The sequence below is a fragment of the Eschscholzia californica genome, unplaced genomic scaffold (assembly GCF_041429995.1).
Source record: "Eschscholzia californica isolate CP2 unplaced genomic scaffold, dmEscCali1.0.p SCAF_3, whole genome shotgun sequence".
In the NCBI taxonomy this organism is placed as follows: Eukaryota; Viridiplantae; Streptophyta; class Magnoliopsida; order Ranunculales; family Papaveraceae; genus Eschscholzia; species Eschscholzia californica.
In genome coordinates this window covers 44,081,480-44,100,669 of record NW_028238420.1, presented here as the reverse complement: position 1 = coordinate 44,100,669, position 19,190 = coordinate 44,081,480, and the positions used below count along the sequence as shown (strand labels likewise).

The 19,190-nt window shown below is 35.7% G+C and overlaps 4 protein-coding genes across 6 annotated transcripts; 1 reads left to right on the top strand and 3 right to left on the bottom strand.

The window, feature by feature from the left end:
* The first annotated feature begins 1,132 nt into the window (after positions 1 to 1,132).
* LOC147550672 (ARM repeat superfamily protein) lies at positions 1,133 to 2,962 on the top strand. Its single transcript, XM_086669043.1, has one exon. It carries the CDS (start codon positions 1,133 to 1,135, stop codon positions 2,900 to 2,902), a length of 1,770 nt encoding a protein of 589 aa, XP_086525169.1. The 3' UTR covers positions 2,903 to 2,962.
* A 1,016-nt stretch (positions 2,963 to 3,978) lies between these two features.
* On the bottom strand, positions 3,979 to 5,880 carry LOC147550671 (uncharacterized). Its single transcript, XM_086669044.1, has one exon. The coding sequence runs from the start codon at positions 5,541 to 5,543 to the stop codon at positions 4,188 to 4,190; it is 1,356 nt and encodes a 451-aa protein (XP_086525170.1). The 5' UTR covers positions 5,544 to 5,880; the 3' UTR covers positions 3,979 to 4,187.
* A 5,021-nt stretch (positions 5,881 to 10,901) lies between these two features.
* On the bottom strand, positions 10,902 to 11,515 carry LOC147550670 (uncharacterized). The gene has a single exon (XM_086672076.1). It carries the CDS (start codon positions 11,281 to 11,283, stop codon positions 11,005 to 11,007), a length of 279 nt encoding a protein of 92 aa, XP_086528202.1. The 5' UTR covers positions 11,284 to 11,515; the 3' UTR covers positions 10,902 to 11,004.
* A 2,144-nt stretch (positions 11,516 to 13,659) lies between these two features.
* On the bottom strand, positions 13,660 to 18,761 carry LOC147550669 (diacylglycerol kinase 5-like). Of its 3 annotated transcripts, none has more exons than XM_086665686.1 (14): positions 18,502 to 18,718; positions 17,946 to 18,092; positions 17,632 to 17,845; positions 17,402 to 17,524; positions 17,183 to 17,311; positions 16,708 to 16,793; positions 16,461 to 16,584; positions 16,237 to 16,285; positions 15,612 to 15,694; positions 15,414 to 15,481; positions 15,130 to 15,204; positions 14,942 to 15,029; positions 14,674 to 14,790; positions 13,660 to 14,235 (listed from the first exon to the last, which is right to left on the bottom strand). In XM_086665686.1, the coding sequence occupies exons 3-14, from the start codon at positions 17,830 to 17,832 to the stop codon at positions 13,909 to 13,911; spliced, it is 1,470 nt and encodes a 489-aa protein (XP_086521812.1). In that variant the 5' UTR covers positions 17,833 to 17,845; positions 17,946 to 18,092; positions 18,502 to 18,718; the 3' UTR covers positions 13,660 to 13,908. The 3 variants fall into 3 exon arrangements, with proteins under 3 accessions (XP_086521812.1, XP_086521813.1, XP_086521811.1); XM_086665687.1 differs by having other exon boundaries at positions 17,957 to 18,092; XM_086665685.1 differs by lacking the exon at positions 17,946 to 18,092 and having other exon boundaries at positions 18,502 to 18,761.
* Positions 18,762 to 19,190: the final 429 nt, after the last annotated feature.

Below are 19,190 nucleotides of genomic sequence, written 5' to 3'. Positions count from 1 at the left end.
AAACATTTTAGAAGATTGATTGGTCATCCCCACTTCTTCACAAGTGACCCCAACCTCAAGGCAGGTCACATGGTGGGGTGAGGTTTTCTCATCACCTTGGCTAGGTTATTGTAAAGTCACATTCCTTTTCCTTTTCCTTGTTCTTTTTCTTTCCAAATCAACAAATTCACATGACTTCCCCTAGTATCTCTAATCTTGTCCTTACAAATTTGAACTATTATCTCCTCTCTTACATTGATAACTTTTTGCCTTAATTCACTAAACTCAAACACTTGAAACAAAACTGTATTTGGTCGTCTGAACTCTAAATTTTTGTCTTTGATTAATAAAAAAATCTTTGATAAACACTTTAACAGTAATATTTTTCTTTTATGAATTCATTTATTTCTGATAATATGAAGTACGAATGCTCTCAATTATTTTATTTTTTGTTGTTGAAAACTCTCAATTATCTTTAGCTTATGGTTGCTTTATATACCCTTGTTGATCAATAAAAAAAACTGTAACAAGGTATTCATGAAAGTGATACCTCACCATATACTTCTTTTATTATATCTCTTATCATAATCTCCTACTCTCACTTCTCACATACTCATCAAAGCAAGAATTTCTATGTTTAGTTGACCAAACTACCCTTCATCAGTATAACCACAGCTCCACAAGGTTCCTAACTTCATCCTAATCTCCTACCTATATTCAGTATACTAGAATAGTAATATACTCTCACATTATATAATTAGTAAAACTTCTTTCTCGTAAAACTCTTTATAAAGATCTTATGTAATTGGTAGGAACATCAAGTCAATTCAATACAAAATTCTCTTTTGTTTCAAAGGAAAAGAGGAACCAGAACCACAAGAACCAGAACACCTAAATTTAATTTCTGAAGTACAATTCACTTGACTATTAAACTGTTATAAGGAATAAGGAAGTCAAATTAATCAATCCCCATCTCTGTAAATTCTGAGGTAATTATGAGTTTATAAATAGAAAAATTCTATTCCTAAGCTATCATCCATCACTTTGATTTTTGTTCTAGTCTCTAACTAACCCATAATTTTTTTTTCTCTCTAGATATAGCCGGAAAAATCATACCCAAGTTGCCGGAAATGATGAATTTTGCTCTAAACTCATGAGAATAGAGATGGGAGAAGAGAAAGTAGAGATAGAAAGAGAAAACCAAGAACTGCCCATTCAAGAAGAAGAAGAAGAAGAAGAAGAATCTAATCTTCAAAAATTAGTCCAAAGTTTATCTTCTTTGATTTCTCTCTCTAATTCAATAAAGGTGTTTCAGGGGAAATGGCAATTGATGAGAAGCAAATTGGAGGAGCTAAAATCAGGTTTAACAGCTGCAGAAAATTGTGATTTTGATCAGAATTCAGTCTTTTCTGAGTTAATTCCAGCTATATTAGTAACAATTAATGATTGTTTCGATCTTGCAAATCGATGTCTTAATCTTTCTTATAGTGGGAAGCTTCTTATGCAAAGTGATCTTGATATACTCTGTTCAAAATTTGATGTTCATCTGAAGAGTCTAACAGGAATTTATACAACTGGGATTCTAACTTCAGGTTCTGCCATTGTTGTTTCGAGACCTAGTTTTGGAGCTAGTAAAGATGATATGAAATTCTATGTGAATGATTTATTGACAAGGTTAAAAATTGGAGATACCCAGATGAAGAAACAAGCTTTGATAGCTCTGAGTGAAGTTATAATGGAAGATGAAAAGTATGTGAGGATTTTAGTTGATATAGGTGAAATTATTCATCTTTTGGTTGATTTTCTTGACTTTGCAGAAATGGGTATTCAAGAAGAATCAATGAAGATTATTTCTGTTATTGCAGGATTTAGTTCATATAAAGGTGTTCTTATTGGAGCAGGGATTGTAGCACCTTTAATTAGGGTTTTGGATTCAGGAAGTGATTTGGGTAAAGAAAGATCTGCTAGGGTTTTGGAGAAACTAACAGAGAATTCAGATAATGCTTGGTTAGTTTCAGCTCAAGGTGGAGTTACAGCTCTATTAAAGATATGCACTAATGGTGATGACACTGATTTAACTAGTACTAGTATAGCTTGTGGTGTTCTAAAAAACCTAGCAGGAGTTGAAGAAATCAAGAGATTCATGGTTGAAGAAGGAGCAATTTCGGCATTCGTCAAGTTGATAAGATCGGAAGATGAAGCTTCACAGATAAACGCAATCGAATTCCTCCAGATCATGGCTTCTGGAGACGAAAACGAATATATTCGTCAAATTTTCGTTAGAGAAGGAGGTATTTATTCACTTGTTCAAGTTTTAGATCCAAAATCTTCATTCTCATCGAAAAGTCGAGAAATTTCACTTAGAGCAATTGAGAAACTATGTTTCAATTCATCTACTTCTCTAAATTCACTTATGAATTATGGGTTTCTCGATCGATTATTATTGATTCTTCAAAGTAATGAAGTTTCAGCTCAAGAACTAGCCTTAAAGGTATCGGTTCATCTTTGTGGGTTATCCGAAGAGACTAAAAAGGCGATGGGAGATTCGAACTTTATGCCAGAGTTTATAAGATTACTAGATGCAAGATCGTTCGAAGTTAGAGAATTGGCTTCTGAAGTAATCTCAAAGATGATTTTAGTCCCAAGAAACAAGAGAAGATTCATGCAAGAAGATTGCAATGTTAATCGAATTCTACAATTACTCGACCCAGACGAAGAAAAATCAGGTAATAAGAAATTCCTACTATCTATTTTAATGACATTAACTAATTGCAATAATGGAAGGAGAAAGATCACACATTCCAACTATATCAAAAACTTGGAAAAACTTGCAGAAGGCGATATTATCGATGCAAAGAAAATCATAAAGAAGTTATCGACAAATAGATTTCGAAATATATTGAATGGGATGTGGAAATCTTGAATTTGATTCATCTTTTGTGTGTATCTAATTTGTTTTTTTAATTACATTTTCATTTGTCAATTCTTCTAGTAAACCTTAATCTCTGCAAAAACATAAAACGAGCGAATTTTATATAATTTCACTTTTTTATCTAAGAATTCGAAGATAAATGTGTTGATGGTGATCTGAGTTTCATTGATTAGTTGAGTAAAACAGAAGAGAAGGATAAGGTAGATTTGGATATTTCTGTTGAGGAGGCACATGAAAAGGGGGGCCAATAGATAGAACTTGACAAGAGAATTTTGTCTTTCTTAATTGTTTATGGTAGGAAGAGTGATAATATGTCATTTCCTTGTCATGACAGTTGATACGAAAAATTATCTTCCTTCAACTTTTCTCATGGATTTTACACTAACTCTAGACAAAAGATGTTTTCGGGGAACTTATTGAATTGTTGTACTTAATTCTTGTTAAGATTTCAATATCAGACAGATAAGAATCAAGATTGGGCCATAAGAATGATAAGATTAGATTACTTCTTGTTTTTCTTGCTCAATTTGTAGTTAAGAAAGGGTTGGGTATAATGTTTTGGGGTGGTAGGAGTCATGATTTTTTACTTCTATATCTAGTTATCTTATTACAGTTAAGAGTTTGGTCAAATTGGTTCTATATCTAGTTGATTTCATGGTAGACATGGAGGCCCATATGTTGATTAATATCTATTCTAATAAATTCCGCCGTTCCTTCTCAACAACGTCTCTCTTACACCTAACTCCAACTATCAAATATGTTATTTCGATTTCTTTAGTATAATGCATCATGGTAAATTTCGTTTTCACCATTATATACGCCTATGAGTTGACAGTTTTGGATTCATTTTGTACTAGAGACATCGCTATATAATATATCATCACGGATAAAATTCATTTTCGCTATAATAAACTCCTAAAGTTTGTAACTTTCGATTTCATTTTCCACATTGTTATATAACACAACATGGGTCTATTTCGTTTAGCCCCCCTAATAAACACCTAAATTTAGTTTTCGATTTCGTTTTCTACTAAAGACATTGTTATATAATAAAGTAGAATGGGAAATCAATAGAAAGCTCATACTTTTATTAACAAACACAATTACAAAGAACTTATGAAGATCCATAGATTGGATCTTATATAAAATTTCAAAATCAAGATCACAAATTCATTCAACAAAATCATCACAAAGTCTAAAGTAGTAAAAAAACATGAAAACCCACAAAATTTAAAGAAAAAGAAAGCAAAGGAAGAAGACAAACTCATTCTTGTGTTTATGATCTTTCTTCTTCTTCATCATCATCACCAAAACTCAAAGCTTGACAAACTGAATTATCTGACACATCTATTTCTTCAGCACTGAAAAATGATTTCTTTCCAATTAACTCTGAAACTCTCTTTGCTGGTCCTGAATCTCGAGGACTATCTTTCTTGCATCGAAGCGTCTTGATTCTTGGTACTATATCGTCGATTTTCAAGATCGATGGTGGTTGAAAATCATCTGCATTCTTCTCATTCAATTCCTCATTTTGAATTCCCAATTGAGCTTTATTAGTCCAGTTTTCAGTAATCAAAATTCCACCCAAAGAAGCTCGTTTTCGATCAAATAAACCCTTATTGGTGTTATCTTTGTTGATTATTCCAGGCAATGATCTCTTCCTGAGTTCAGATTGTGTTGGTTTTCCGGCAGATTGTGGTGGGATTTGATTGTACCGACTAGCAATTACTCTTCCAGTTTTGATTGGATTTTTCACTAAACCTGGTTTTTCTTCTTCTTTAAAAAGCTTCTTTGGTTGAATACTTGACAATATTGAATTACCCTTTTTCTCAGTCTTCTTTGATCCAATTGTTGTGATACTTTGTCTTGAAGATTGAATTTTTGAAACAGAAGGTCGTGATTTAGGGCTTACACTTGAACTCCTCCCTCCCCTTTTAGGAACTTTCTCTTCTTCAATTTCTGGAAGCTTAAAAAAACACGATTTTCTCCTATTCTGTGAAGATTGAATTGGGGTTTTTTCATTCTTCAACGAATTTTGTTTTGATCTGATACCCATAATTTCTGATGGACCAAGACTAACCCCTCTCTGTCGAAAATTCGATTTAGGGTATAAAGTTGGTGTCTTTTCGAATTTCTTGATTTGGGTAACCGAATTTTTCGGTTTCTGATTCAACTCTGATTTTCGAAGACGAAGTGACTCTAATCTAGATGATAATCGACTAATCTCTGATTCAATTTCTTTGATCTCAACATCCAGTTTCTTTTCATCATCAATGGGTGGTGGGTTTTCAAGATTTGTAGAGGTTGGTGAAGGAAAACGAAGACCTTGTTTAAAGAGGAGTTTAATGGGTTTTGGTTGAGAGATTTCAGTTGCACCATTAGGGTGAAGAGGTTTAATGGGTAATGGAGATTTAGTACGAACAGGAGATATGCAACAAGAAGGGGTTTGGTTTTCCTTGGTGTAAATCGAATCCAATATGGAAGGTTCTGACTGATTAAGAACGATGGGTTTCAGAGGAGATGAAGAAGCTTTAATGGCGATAGTGTGATTATCTGTAGATCCACTGTCAAAAGCGGCATTGTTCCATATTTGGAGATCTGGAAGATTTAGGGTTTCTGAAATTTCAAGCATCCTGGAGAAATTAGAGAGAGAAAGAGAGAGATGATGATGATGAGGTTCTTGTTCGATCTTTGGTCTCTGAGGGAATTTCTTGGTAGATTGAAACAGAGAAAGAAGAGATCATTAAAGAAGAAGGGGGAATATTTGAGATTTTTTACCGTTGAGAAGAAAAACTATCCGTTGAGGGTAACGTTTGTTTTCCTATCGTTGGATCCAAAACCGCTCCTCCTCAAACGCTCCCATAAGAATAAAAAGGTCAATTATTCTCAATTAAACAAATAAAGATTTGATGATAATTTTCAATAGATATACCACTAGACAGCCCCAAATGGAATGAAAATGTTACTATGCCACCAAAATATATTTGGATTTCTACAATCTTCATTTATCGAGAAATCCAGTTGTTTTGATCTAAATTTCCAAACATTACGTCATTGCCCAATACTGCTTAATTAAAATGAAAGGAACATTCTTCCACATCTTGCATTTGTTCTTCTTACGAGCCCATTTAGCCAGCTTGTCTGTTTGAGAGTTTAACTTCTTCTTGGTATATTTGAAAATGGTGTTGTCCAAACTTTTTTCTATGTCTCGAATTTTGTTCATGTGCATTTTGGATTGCAATTGGATTATGTGCCTGTGATCTTGGAGATGCTTGATGAGATTACAGTTGTCGCTTTTAATGATAATGTGTTTGTGTTCATTATCTTTCGCCCAAGCCATGCCTTTAAGAATGACAATCGCTTCACTCTCTTCGCTATTTCTAGTTCTGGTGTAGGCCGCTGCAGTTTCTATGAATTTAGAGTCCGCATTATGGACGATCAAACCCGTGCCTATATTAGATTCTACGAATGAAAATAACACTCCTTTTCTTGATTGATTTCTGATTTTGTATTGTCATAAACCTTATCTATGCCTCTAGGACCATAAACAACTTACGTCTTGTCGATGTAACCTATATCCATATAATAGCAAATCATGTACAATTATTCATACAATAAATTATGGGTCTTGTCGCTTTATATTTTTCTTGTGTACTTTAGTGGAGGAAGTAGATCCTCTTCACAATTCACTTTTATAAGTAAACAAGAACAGAGCGGTCTAACCTAGACTTTGATGATCATCTAACCTATTGGCTACAAAATTACCACTCTTACCCATTTGGTTTGCACTTCCATGAAATTTGGTTTCTTGGGGTTCTCCACAAAATAACTTTAATGATTGGACCTCTACATAATTTGAAACACAAACACTCTCCAACCATTTCATTCAATTTACATAACTACATTTACTCTTTCTCACAATTACAAAATTGAAGCACAACACAACAAAAACAATGGTTAATACACAAAGAAAAATGCTAAAACAACTCACACAATTTAGCCCACTAGTCATACGCTGACCCGTTTGAATCATTCAAGTTGAACAGTCAGTCGTTCAAAACGAACGACTCAGATCTGAATTTGTTAACTAGCGGGCTGAATTGTTAGGTCGTGTAGCAAAATATACAGACGTGTAATTTAAGGGTTCCGGGAAGAATCATACAAGAGACTTAAGGAGTAGTGGTTTTTTTGGGTAATAAACAAAGGGTTATTAGTAGTTTAACCACCTAGGAACTTAATTAGTTGTTAATTAACATTGACCCCAACAATTAACATACATAAACTTCTGAAAAGATTCATCAGCAGCTTGTTTTTGTAAATCAAGATTATGATGAACTCTTCTTTTATGATCATCATTAATGATCTTCTTTTCAGCTGCTTTAATTTTTTTTTGATAATCTCTTGCTAACTCCAAAAGCTCACCTACCTGTAATTGATTATCCATAGACCTATTTAAACATTTCTTACCCGTCATTCCTTGACGATATGAACCTATCAACCCACTCTTCCATTCTATTTCTTCATCCATTTTCTTCTTCTTTCCACCCCCTTACTATACTCTCTCTCTCTCTCTCTCTCTCTCTCTCTCTCCCAACTATATAGAATATTTTTATAGAGAAAGATATGTAAGTAGCCTAAGGAGAAAAGTAGGCTGGGTACTTTGGGGCATACAATTTGATTTGGGGTATGTATACTTCTTTTGGTGTATGTAATTTTACCTAAATTGACTAGAGGGTGATTTGACTTTATGCATAAAAATAAACATTCGGTGGGTTTGCCATAATCTTCATCTTCACCACCATTTTCTCTCTCCCTCTCTTTGTTTTTCCTCAAACCTCTCCTCCTCTCTGTACCGATGAGGGAAAATTTCTTTCGCTGAAACAAAGAGATCACATAAGCAGAAAATTAGTGGTGATGGTCGAAAGTGGTTTCCTTCATATCTCTCTCACATCTCTTTCTCTCTCTCTCTTTCGAGGAAGAGAATCCTTCCTTTGCCCAGAATAGAAGGATGATAGAAAGAAAAAATCTGCGACGATGTCGAAGGTGAATGTGATCGAAAGTTTTTTATATGCCCTCAAGAGTCATTACATCATCACATCGCATAAAAACTACCATCTCAAAGAGATCTTGGGTCCTGAGGGCTATATAGATATTCTTAAGTCATCGGACATAAGATTTCATTTATTTTCAAATTTATTTGATTTATATTTGAATTCTATAAATCATGAATTTCTATTTCCATAGCAATCGAACTTGAGACGTCAGGTAGGAAGAGTGAGTGTCTAACCACTAAGCCAAACGATGGTGGACTGGTCGGAAGTTATTGTCATCAGAAGTACTAAATATGGTCGAAAGTGGTGGTGGTGATGGGCCATAGCCCATAGGGTAAAGATGAAGATTTTAGAAGGTAAAGAAAACTAGCATGTTTGATTTTTGAGACATCAATGAAGTTATCCTCTAGTCAATTTTGGTCAAATGACCCAATGCCCCAACCAAAACTACATACCCCAAAGTATGCAAAAGTGGTTACAGGTATTACCGGTAGCCGAATGTTCTAAGGAATTCTTATTTCGATTTTGAGGAAGAATAGACACGTTGTGTTGTTGGAATCAGGAATATGACAATAACAAATCCACGTGCTGAATTCGATTGAGGATTTCATCTTGAGATTTGTGCACAAATTCAATCCGAATTTGTTTTGTACACATGAAGTTGTTCACGTGATGGAATTAATGACAAAATAATGAATTTGGATGAGTTTGTGAAAGTATTTTGGAGTTGTAGTTGAATACCAAATTTAGTTATGGGGTTGTTAAATTTGAATTGGCCTGACCACGTGAACATTTTAGATCGATTTCGTGACCAACTAATCTATTTAACCAACTTGTTCATTCGACATTTTTGTTTGATTTCCTAACTATTTCTTTCTGATTTCCTAACTATTTCTTTCGTAGAAGAGTGAATTTTAATTTTCTGGAATCGTAAGAAATTTAATCCTCCACTTCAGATGTTATTGGTTTGAGACAAATTGACAATTCAAAGAAAAAAAGGATATAAAGATTATTTTCCTTTTCAGCTAAAAATCTTTGAGTGTGCAATCAATATAGTCAATTTTTTTTGTTGTTGAACAATATGGTCAACCTTTTGATCATTCAAACTAAAAATTCCTTGTCCTTCTTCTTTCTGCAAAAATATTTCGCCTTCTCTATATCTTATTTCTCTCATCTACACTTTACCATCGCCACTGACCACAACAATCACCCTCTCCCTTCCTCTTTTTCCTTTTTCTTTGACGGTGGTGGTTGGTGTTAACAACGGTGAATAGTAGAGAAAAAAGAGGCAGGAGTTTTTTTTTGTTAAGGAAGAGGCAGGAGTTAGAAACAAATATATTTTAGTATCAAGTCCTTAGAAAAATTTGCCCATGGAGTAAATAGTTTTTAGTGAAGTTCTTTGCTTTTGAGCCCAACTCAATTTATTTTTATCGAGTGAATAGTTTTTTTTGGGAGCAGATAATAGCACCCGCTAAAAGTGTTATTAGCCCCTGGCCTCTATGGGTACTCAGTATAGTAGGCACCCTCTCAAACCCCCTTTTATTTCAATACTTCTTGTTCTTCTCCTTCTTCTCTTTCTTATTCTATTTCTTTGAATTATAATAAACTTTTTATCATGAATACTTTCATCGTCAATCAACAATGAGGAGTTAGAGAGATTAAGAATCTTGTTTAAGAGAGTAAAACCACTACGGGAAGAACTTTGATTTCAAACCAACCCTTGATCTATGATGGGGCGTTAGAGAGAGAAAGAATCTTGATTCAAAACCACCATTAAAAATACTCCCGAGAACTCTAATTACGGACTAGATTCGGATTCGGGCCAGTCCGAGAGGTTTCAGACTGGTTAGTCCGACAGGGTTCCGACTGTTCTCTCTGAAATCAGTCAGATTGGCCCGAATCCGAACCTAGTTTGTTCAGACCGTCCTTTCTGAAATCTGTCAGATTGGCACGAATCCGAACCTAGTCTGTGATTTTCGGATAGATTGATTTGTGTACAAAATTTTCAACGGGTGCCAACAGTCGTTTGTGGTTAAAAGAGATTGACCTTGCTCAATCTCCACCACAGGGAACTAACAACATTTTTAAATGGTACTTTTAGCCGCTCCCTAGTTTTTTATTTAAGTCATTTGATTCCTAGCCCAACTCATGTTTCTCTACTTAGTGATTATCTTTCTTGTTAGGTCTTTTGATTTGAGTCCTGAGTCATGTCTTTTTGTTATGTGAGGTGGTGTACATTTGGTCATTTCCCTATCATATCCTTTCGTTAGGAAGTTTCCCTATCATGTCTTCTTTTTGTTATGTGGCGTGGAGGGCATTTGGTCGTTTCTCTGTTATATGACGTGGAGCAGTCTTGGTCGCAGTGGCCTACTTTTGATTTATGATTAACAAAAATTCTATTTGTCCTTCCATTTTAGTTTCTCCCCCAGCCCTCCGCCAATGTGGCAACATATCACTGGAGGAGAACATTCAATAGGGAAATGCATCCTTTTCCTATTGAATAGAATTTCTCCTATGTTAAATTTCAATAGGGAAATGCACCCTTTTCCTATTTCAGACATGTGCACCCTTTGAAAAAGAAGAACATGGAGAAACAAAGTGAAGAGAGAGAGAGAGAGGGAGAAACGAGAGTGGCATCCCCTGTTTACCTTGGCTTGTAACTAAAAAGAGAGAAGTGTAAATCATTCTTTTCATGACCACAAATTCATAAACAAGTTGAAACTAATTACGGTCACACATAGTCTCACATCGCTCACGAGAGTGTCCTGAGATTGCGCTATAGATATACGCTCAAGCTTGGTAAGTACCAAGGTCTTTAAGGAGGCTCATGGAACTTTCCCCAAAATCAAAACCCGGTACTTGCGTAAGGTGGTTAAAACAAAGACAATTTCGACAACTACGACCTTGGAGCGTCACACTCCTCAAGGAGAAATATAATATACTTGTAATTAGATCATTTTCATAGATCTATTAGCTAGCTAGCTAGAACAGAACAACAACAACTAGGTAAACATGCATGATTAAGGAAAACACATATTCTAATTAAGCCATATCAACCATGAACATAATATTCCTTCTAGCTTCTTCCTTAACCTTCTTGATCACTTCCCCATCTCTATTCATAACATTATTCACACAAGAAGAAGATGAAGATGAAGAGAGTTTTTGAGCTTGAGAATAAGATCTGAGATTATTCTTGGTGTGTTGGTGAATGGATCTGAAAGCATAATTCCATCTACAAATACCCAATTGATCTTTCAATGCTTCAACTACTCCCATGCTTGTTGCAACAAACCAACCTTTGCTCATTGACCCACTCATTCTTCTTCCTCTTCTCTCTTTCTTTCTTATGTTTGATTTCTAATGAAAGAAACAGAGATGGGTATTTATATATATGTATAGAGAGAGAGAGAGTTACTGAAGGTTGGTGAAGAAGAGATCTGAATTTAAAAAGGAAAACAACAATGGTGGCAGGTGTTTGCTGCTAGTGGTTTTGGGGTGAATACTGTGGATTTTGATTCGATTCATTAAGACTCTAAAAAGTGGAGTTACGAGGAAGGAAACAAACAAACAAACAAACAAACAAGCAGAAAACACTATATAGTTCCAAATCCAAATGTACGGTCGCCCAGATTGTTTGGGTCTTCTTATACCACTTGTCATCCAATTTTTCCCAACTTTTTCTCCATTTTATTTTGGTTATTTTCCAAATTGCCCCCAACTTTATGACAGCTTCCTGTCTAGCCCTCTATTTTATCAAAAATACTCAGATAGCTCCTTTTTTCCAGTTACCATTATAACTCCGTTAACTAGTCATCACTTCTCTCTCCTCCATCTCATCACCTCTCTCTGCCACCTCATCGTCTTCACCGGCGACTTTCAAACATTAAATTTTTTTTTCCTCTCCCCTCTCTCTAAAAAAAAAAATTATTTTTTCTCTCTAGATCTGGTTCATGGTGAACCAGATCTAGAGAGAGAAAAGAGAGGAAAAAAATTTAATGCTTGAAGCTCGTCGGCCGGAAGATTGGTCGGCCGGCGACTTTCGCCGGTGAAGACGATATGCTGGCGAGAAGATGAGGTGGTAGAGAGGTGATGAGATGGAGGAGAGAGAAGTGATGACTAGTTAACTGAGTTATAACGATAACTGAAAAAGGAAGCCGTCTGAGTATTTTTTATAAAGTAAAGGGCTAGGCAAGAAGTTGGTCATAAAGTTGGGAGTTATTTGGGAAATAATTATTTTTTTCTTGGACCTGCCAAAGGGTAGAAAAGGTAACTCATCCTTACGAAATTAACCGCCTCAATTTTTCACTTCACTTTCTCTCTCCCTTCATAGATTTTTTCGCTTGTAATAGACACAGAGGCAGACCGACTAGCGACCAAACCGTGCAACTGACTGGGTTGGATTTAGCATATTAATAATAGAAAAGGTGGTACATATTAAAAAATATAGAGTGACTTATTGGGTATAAATAAGACTGTCCACCATGTAGGTTATGAGTTTGAATCCCCTCTCTCGAGTTACTACTTTCTTATAAATCGGCTCACCATGGTCTTAGCCATTAGACCAGTTGATTTTTAAGTTCGTTTACATTTAAAAAGCATAATTTGTAACGATGGGCAAATTTTTTTAGTCTTTGTGTCTGGGCTAAAGTATTGTTGCAGACCCTCGCCCAAGGTTTGAATTCTGATGACATACGATTGATTTTTGTTTAGAGCATCTTCAATGGGACACTTAACAAACACTCTAAAAATCCTAAGTGTCAAGGGTTAAAAGAGATTTTCTTTCCTTTAAATGTCAATATAGAGACACTCTAATTTTTGTTGGTCTCCAATGAAGATCTCTAAAGTCTCTATACTTAATACACATGTCCCTCTTCAATCCAATAGATAAAAAATAGTTGAAAAACAATGTTTTCTATTGGTTGAAATTTTAAAGTAACACTTAGAGAGTCTCAAGTAGACACTCTCATTTTAGAGATTCTCTCTCTAGACACTCTATAATAAATGTGTCCAACTCATAATAGAGTGTGTAACAAAGTGTTCCATTGGAGATGATTTTTTAACAAAAACTCCAAAGAGTCATATGTGGCACTCTAAGTGTTAGAGATTGAGTGTCCCATTGGAGATGCTCTTAGAGAGTCCCAAGTAGACACTCTCATTTTAGAGTTTTTCTCTCTAGACACTCTATGATAAATGTGTCCACCTCATAATAGAGTGTCTAACAAAGTGCTCCATTGAATATGGTTTTTTAACAAAAACTCCAAAAAGTCATATATGGCACTCTAAATGTTAGAGATTGAGTCCCCCATTGGAGATGCTCTTAGGTGCCGATGTTTAATCTCACAGAGGTGCAACCTATGCAAACTTTAAACTTTACTAATAGGTGTAGGTTCTTACAAATAGGTGTAGGTTCTTACAAATCAACCCCGGCCAACTATTCCTTGTGCATATCTATGTAAAGAGTGATTCAACAAATATACAACAAATTTTATTTCTGTGGTTAATCTTTTTCTTCAACAAATTTTCAAACTACAAAAATAATTAATGAAAATGTGGTGAATCAACCTTGTTCATAAAAAAAAATCTTGTGGTATATAGTGTTTTTGTATCGAGAAAATTAAATATTGGTTTGGGGAGTTTTGGCCCAATCTTTCCATAGTTAAATACATGCATATAGATACAATACAACAGTAGACATTGTCAACAATAAGCAACTTTCAATTTGAAGTTGGAGTCTTTGATTGAAACTCAAACTTACTGTAAATGTGGCAAGCAATTCACAAATAACATTGAAATCAAATAACAAACAATACTAAAATAGGGATATCAATTATAGTTTATATACTGGTAGTCGTTGTTCGAAAATACGTAGCTTGTTCTCTTTCAAGAACTGAGACATTGAAATCCAACTCCCCACCTAGACTGAGGACGGTGTCACAGAAATTATTAGACAAGGCGAGTTATGTCGACTTCATCAGGGATTTTGAAAGTATCTGCAGCACCAAACTTCTTCTGTTCTTCCAACTCCTCAGAGTCTTCTTCATCGTGGCCTTCATCTTCACCATGATGGCTGCTCATAGGAGTTGAGGGATCTTGAACACTTTTGGAGCGACAGTCATGTGTTGCAAGCATGTTGACTTGACCGAGGTGGGAAATTTCGACCAGAATGGTATCATCGTCAAGAGGAAGGGGTTGTTTCCATGGTTCACCATCGATCCTCATATATGTATGGTCTACTACATCCTTGTGAAACTCAAAGCGAATTCGATGTGCCTGAATAAAGGAATGATTGGATTAATGTGGTGCTATATTGACAACATTATTTGATCACGTAAATATGACAGCTTACGTGTACATGCCACATTAGGTAATGTAGCCCATTGATGATGGTCCTATTTCCTGGAGCGTGATTTGGGTGAGCCTATATAATATCCCACATTGCTTGGGGGAGCATTTGGAGACTGGCTTACACGTATCAGCCCAGGCTTAGTAAGTGTGCAAGGCCTTTTTGGGTGGGCTCCTAGCGCCTTTGCCAGAAACAAAACTTTGTGCCTAATTGGTAGGGTCTGGGTGACAAAAGCGAGAACTGCTAGGGCTTGGGTCGTCAGTAACTATTGGTCTGGATTCAGGCTTCGGGGATGCTGGGTTTATGTTCATGGTACGCGTGAAATTGAGTAAGTCAAACTCCTGCTAAAAAATATAATCTCAAACCTGTGCAAGACGAGTCCCGTGTCCGTTTGGAGCAAGCAAAGCAAGTCCATGCCAAGCATCCCTAAAACCAACAACCTCAAGAAGGCCGTCATCTACATATGGCGGAGTTAAGTCTCTCTGCAAGAACACAAACAGAATTTCATGGCAGACAGTTTAATTAGTATCAAAAAAGCCTAAAGAAACAGAAATAATTGAACCGACTTAAATCAGCTTTCTATTATCTCTTCATAACAAATTTGGTGAAAGCGACTTGTGAATTGAAACTTACATCTCTCTTTTTCCTCTGATCCGGTGTCCCCCAAGGATTTAGTCCACCAGAAAAGCTAGGCAAATTCAGACAAACAATTGACCTGATGCTGAAATATCATAAGCAGATCCAAGTCAGCAGTATGATAGCTAACATCTATATAACCAATCCGAAAAATGAAGGGAGAAAAGAAAAAGAATAACACAAACCTGTGAGGTATGGTGAGCTCTTCCCAGTGACCTTGTCTTTTCATGATCTTAACCTTCGCAAGCTGAGCGATGTTGCTGCACACAATATAGACATCAATCTGATCAGATAAATCAAAAATGTATAGCCTAATGCAAGTTATACAGAAACCGTGCGTCTTAAAGACATTGCTTGCCCGACTGACTTTTTTACTAAGATCTTTCGATATAGCTTTTGTTGGTTTCCAGAGAATAAGAAGATAAGAGCAATATGGAATTCCAGCAGAAACTATAAACTGAAAACTCACTGCGAGGAAGGATGAAATAGCGAAGCACAAAACCATCCTTGTGTACATCCGAGCTTTGCATAAGTACTCTGAATACAAAAGAAAATTTTCCTTACATAACAACCATGTAATAGCTGATGAGTTCGTATACCTAATTTTTAAATTCTGTAATTTTAATTTGAATTAATTGTAGGCATAAATATTGTCATTAAAAACTACCTGATTAATAAGTTGATTTTTAAATTTTTCAGGATGCAATTTTCGCTCAGAGTGAAATGCATATGAAATTTGAGCATCCATTCCTGCAGCAAATAGGTACGGATCATATAGAATATAATTAGCTAAAACAATGGATCTATTAACTAACCACGACTAATTTTGTTTTGGTATTTATCTTGAAGGCATTATGAAAGCAGTGAGTAATACCTGATAGTGCAAAATGCAGAATATCTCTTTCATTCCTTAGATTCACAAATCTCTTACAGGACTAGATTCATACACAAAGTCGACACTGAGATTGGGATATACTAGTTATTGTTATTGAGCTTTTCTTATGTATAACTAATCCTGTCATAGTTTACAAGTTTCTAAAGTACTTGAGTATATGCTTTCGGGTCCATCGTGTTCGAAGAAAGAGCATTTTTTGCTGCTTGCGCCCAACTCAGGTAATACCCGTAAACTATAGCGTGTATTTTGGTTGTGTGGAAACAATAGTTTTAGCAAGAACCGTACCTTGAATAGGATCTGTTATCTATCTCTAAAGCTACATACTAGCTTCAAACCTTTCATATAACTTTATAGACAAGTTATAAAAGGTTGTAGTGAAAAGGGGAACTCCTCTTACCCATGCTGAAGTAGTTCCAAAATCCTCCACGAAATGTGTGATAACCTTCCTGATAAGCAACCGTTTAGAAAACATGCGTATCAGTCGTAATATTTATGAAAATTCACTTGATGCAGAAAATATATCTTGAGACTTATGCAACTAGGAACAACTATAACGCTATTTGTTTTGACAAAAAATGTGACCAACATAAGGTATATAGATGCATAAGATATTAAAGGTACCATGTTCAATGAGTCTGTCTGGGAGACACGATGGACTGCATGTAGGGAATGTGGCAACTCTAGTGGTGCAATAGGATCACATGTTCCTTCCTCGGGAGCTTTCATCCTCATAAGAATATGCCAGCTGGATTAAACGGGAAGAATCAGTATAGGTAGCAAATATCTCATTAGAGAATCATCTGAAGAATTCATTCATCATAGTTCGTCTAGTTTTGTTACTTCAATTGCACAAAGTAAAAAACATTACTTATCAATTTTCATTTCTTTTGCATTCTTCACTTGCTCCAGGAATGATTTCACAGATTGGACATCCGTGCCAGGATTCTTCTTACCCTGCATATTAACCAGGTACTTGTTATCTAATTAACAATTGCTTGCACTAAGATGCATTTGATATGACGAATGAGCCACTCACATGATTATTGTCCAAAATATTATTATAATTGTGATTAAGCTATCTTGCGACCCAAAGTATTTAGGGAAGATGAAAGTGCCAGTTCAAACAAAAAATTGAATGTAAAGTACAAAATAATGAGGCGTGGTTTCAAACATTTCTTGTTACTGGATTAGAAAGAGCAAAAGATCCATGTTAAATGGAGACAAGGCAGCGAAAGTTTCAAACATTTGTCGTGCTTAAGTAATCAAGCTATGAGGAGGCAGTTCATACAACAATGCGAGCACTTTTCAAGAACCTATGATTTTTAATTAAGTCAGCGTCTTACCCAGCCAAATGAAAATGGGAGGTTGTTTCCAGTACCCAAAGGCATTGTGGCGATGGGAGGGGGCTGAGATAGTTTAAGGTCGCATACTACTCCGAGAAGCCAACCAGCTGTACCGTCACCACCTGCAACCTTGAAAGCACAAAAATCTCGAAACTATAACCACGACAAAACAAAGGACATCACTATCCTTAAGGTAGTAAAATTCCAATCTGAACTCACTATTAATCTCAAATGCTTCTCAATGACTGCAGCAAAACCATCTCCACTGAGCTTAAGCTTTTCTAGTGTCGCATAAAGCTTTTGAAGTGACTTATCAGGAGTCTCTTCACCCAAATCGAAAACCTGAAAAAATACGGGAACACAAAGAACAAGATATGTTAGCTTTGATAGTATTTCAAGTAATCGATATTAATCTCTAAGAATCCTTCTTATAGTCTTGAAAGTAAAACCTGATGTTCGTTCAGCAGACCACGGAAAGTCTCCAGCAGACTGCCACCAAGTTGACCTCCACTTTTGGAATTGATGAACACAATTACTGGGCAGGCTGGAAAATGGGAACTAGTTTCACCTTCCGAATCCCCCAAAAGTATGTAATTTGGGATATAAAAATCCTTTAAGAATGAGTCTGTCTCAGGATTGCCTTCACCCATTACTACGTCCAAGCTGCAGAGTAACATTGGAAGTAACCGTCAAGATCTTGATTTTTTTTTCGAAACAATAAGATTAGAAACCTGGTATATTGTCCCCAGTTTTGACACTTAGCCTGACAGGTACGGGGTTTTGTTCCTGGTGAAGGCTCCACTTGCACACCGAAAAGGCCGCGACAATTACTAAGTTTGAGCAGACACAAAGAACCCAGACTAGGAACGCTCTCCCGACCAATATGGGATTATTACACCTGGTCTCCCCACTGGAAACAGGAGAGACACGCATATATATTACCACCCAACCAATCTATCTAAACAAGGTGATGTGGAATTAACAAAGTGTAATTAAATTTAAAGATTTGGGGAAGTTCATTTAGGAATTTAATCGTTCAATATCAGGGTTGAATCAAAAACCTTATAGTACCTAAAATCAAAATGTAGATATAAGAAAACCCGATCAACCTTCTCAAACTAATCACATATACAATTCAAAAACATGTCGAAACCTAACTAGTCTCAAATCAGCGTATTACTTAAGACATTAACAAAATGAAAAGTCTAGGATGACTACCCATGATTCAAAATGAATGATGAATTCATGGGTGGTAATTTTTTTTTGAGAAAAAGTAAGATTAAGAGCAAAGACAAAAGAAGATGAAAAGGAAGAAGAACCTGAACGAGGTTGAAAAAGTTGGGAAGATCTCAAGTGAATTCCGATTCTAATTGCTTTTTACTTTTCGATTAGGGAGTTTGGGGTATTCGATGATTTTGTTCGTCAGATCTGATGAATTCGATCGAACAATCCAATGAAGGTCTTATCTCTCAACGAGGAGTTTCTAGAGTTGAAATTGTTGTTTAGAGATCACGTTTTTCTTATTGAATTCATTACGTCAGAACCTATATTACAGTTACTATTATAAGGGTTTAATCCTGTTAGTTTGCCCCCTAAAATGTGATTAATACTTAATACTTTTTGGTTTCCCCCACTAACTACCTTTGAAGTGTTATCTACTATTTATTTTCCAATTTTATCCATCTTCTAACTTTAGTTATTTGTTGTAGATGAAAGAACGTAGTAAGTTGATGTGTGGGACGATTTCTTTCGATTGATGATTCATCTTCTCCTCGTTCGCCGGATCAAATAAACTTTTTTTAAGATTTTCTTGACTGAATTTGCATCATCGCTTATCTTCATGTTGGAGGGAAAGAATTGGAGTGGTTGCCATGGAGAAAGAATCGGCGATTAGTTTTTCCAGAGAATCAAGAGATGATTAACAACATCAATTGAATCAAGAGAACAATAACATCTTATTCCATCATCAATTTATGTACTCACACGATTTTCGCTGTGTATATCTTAA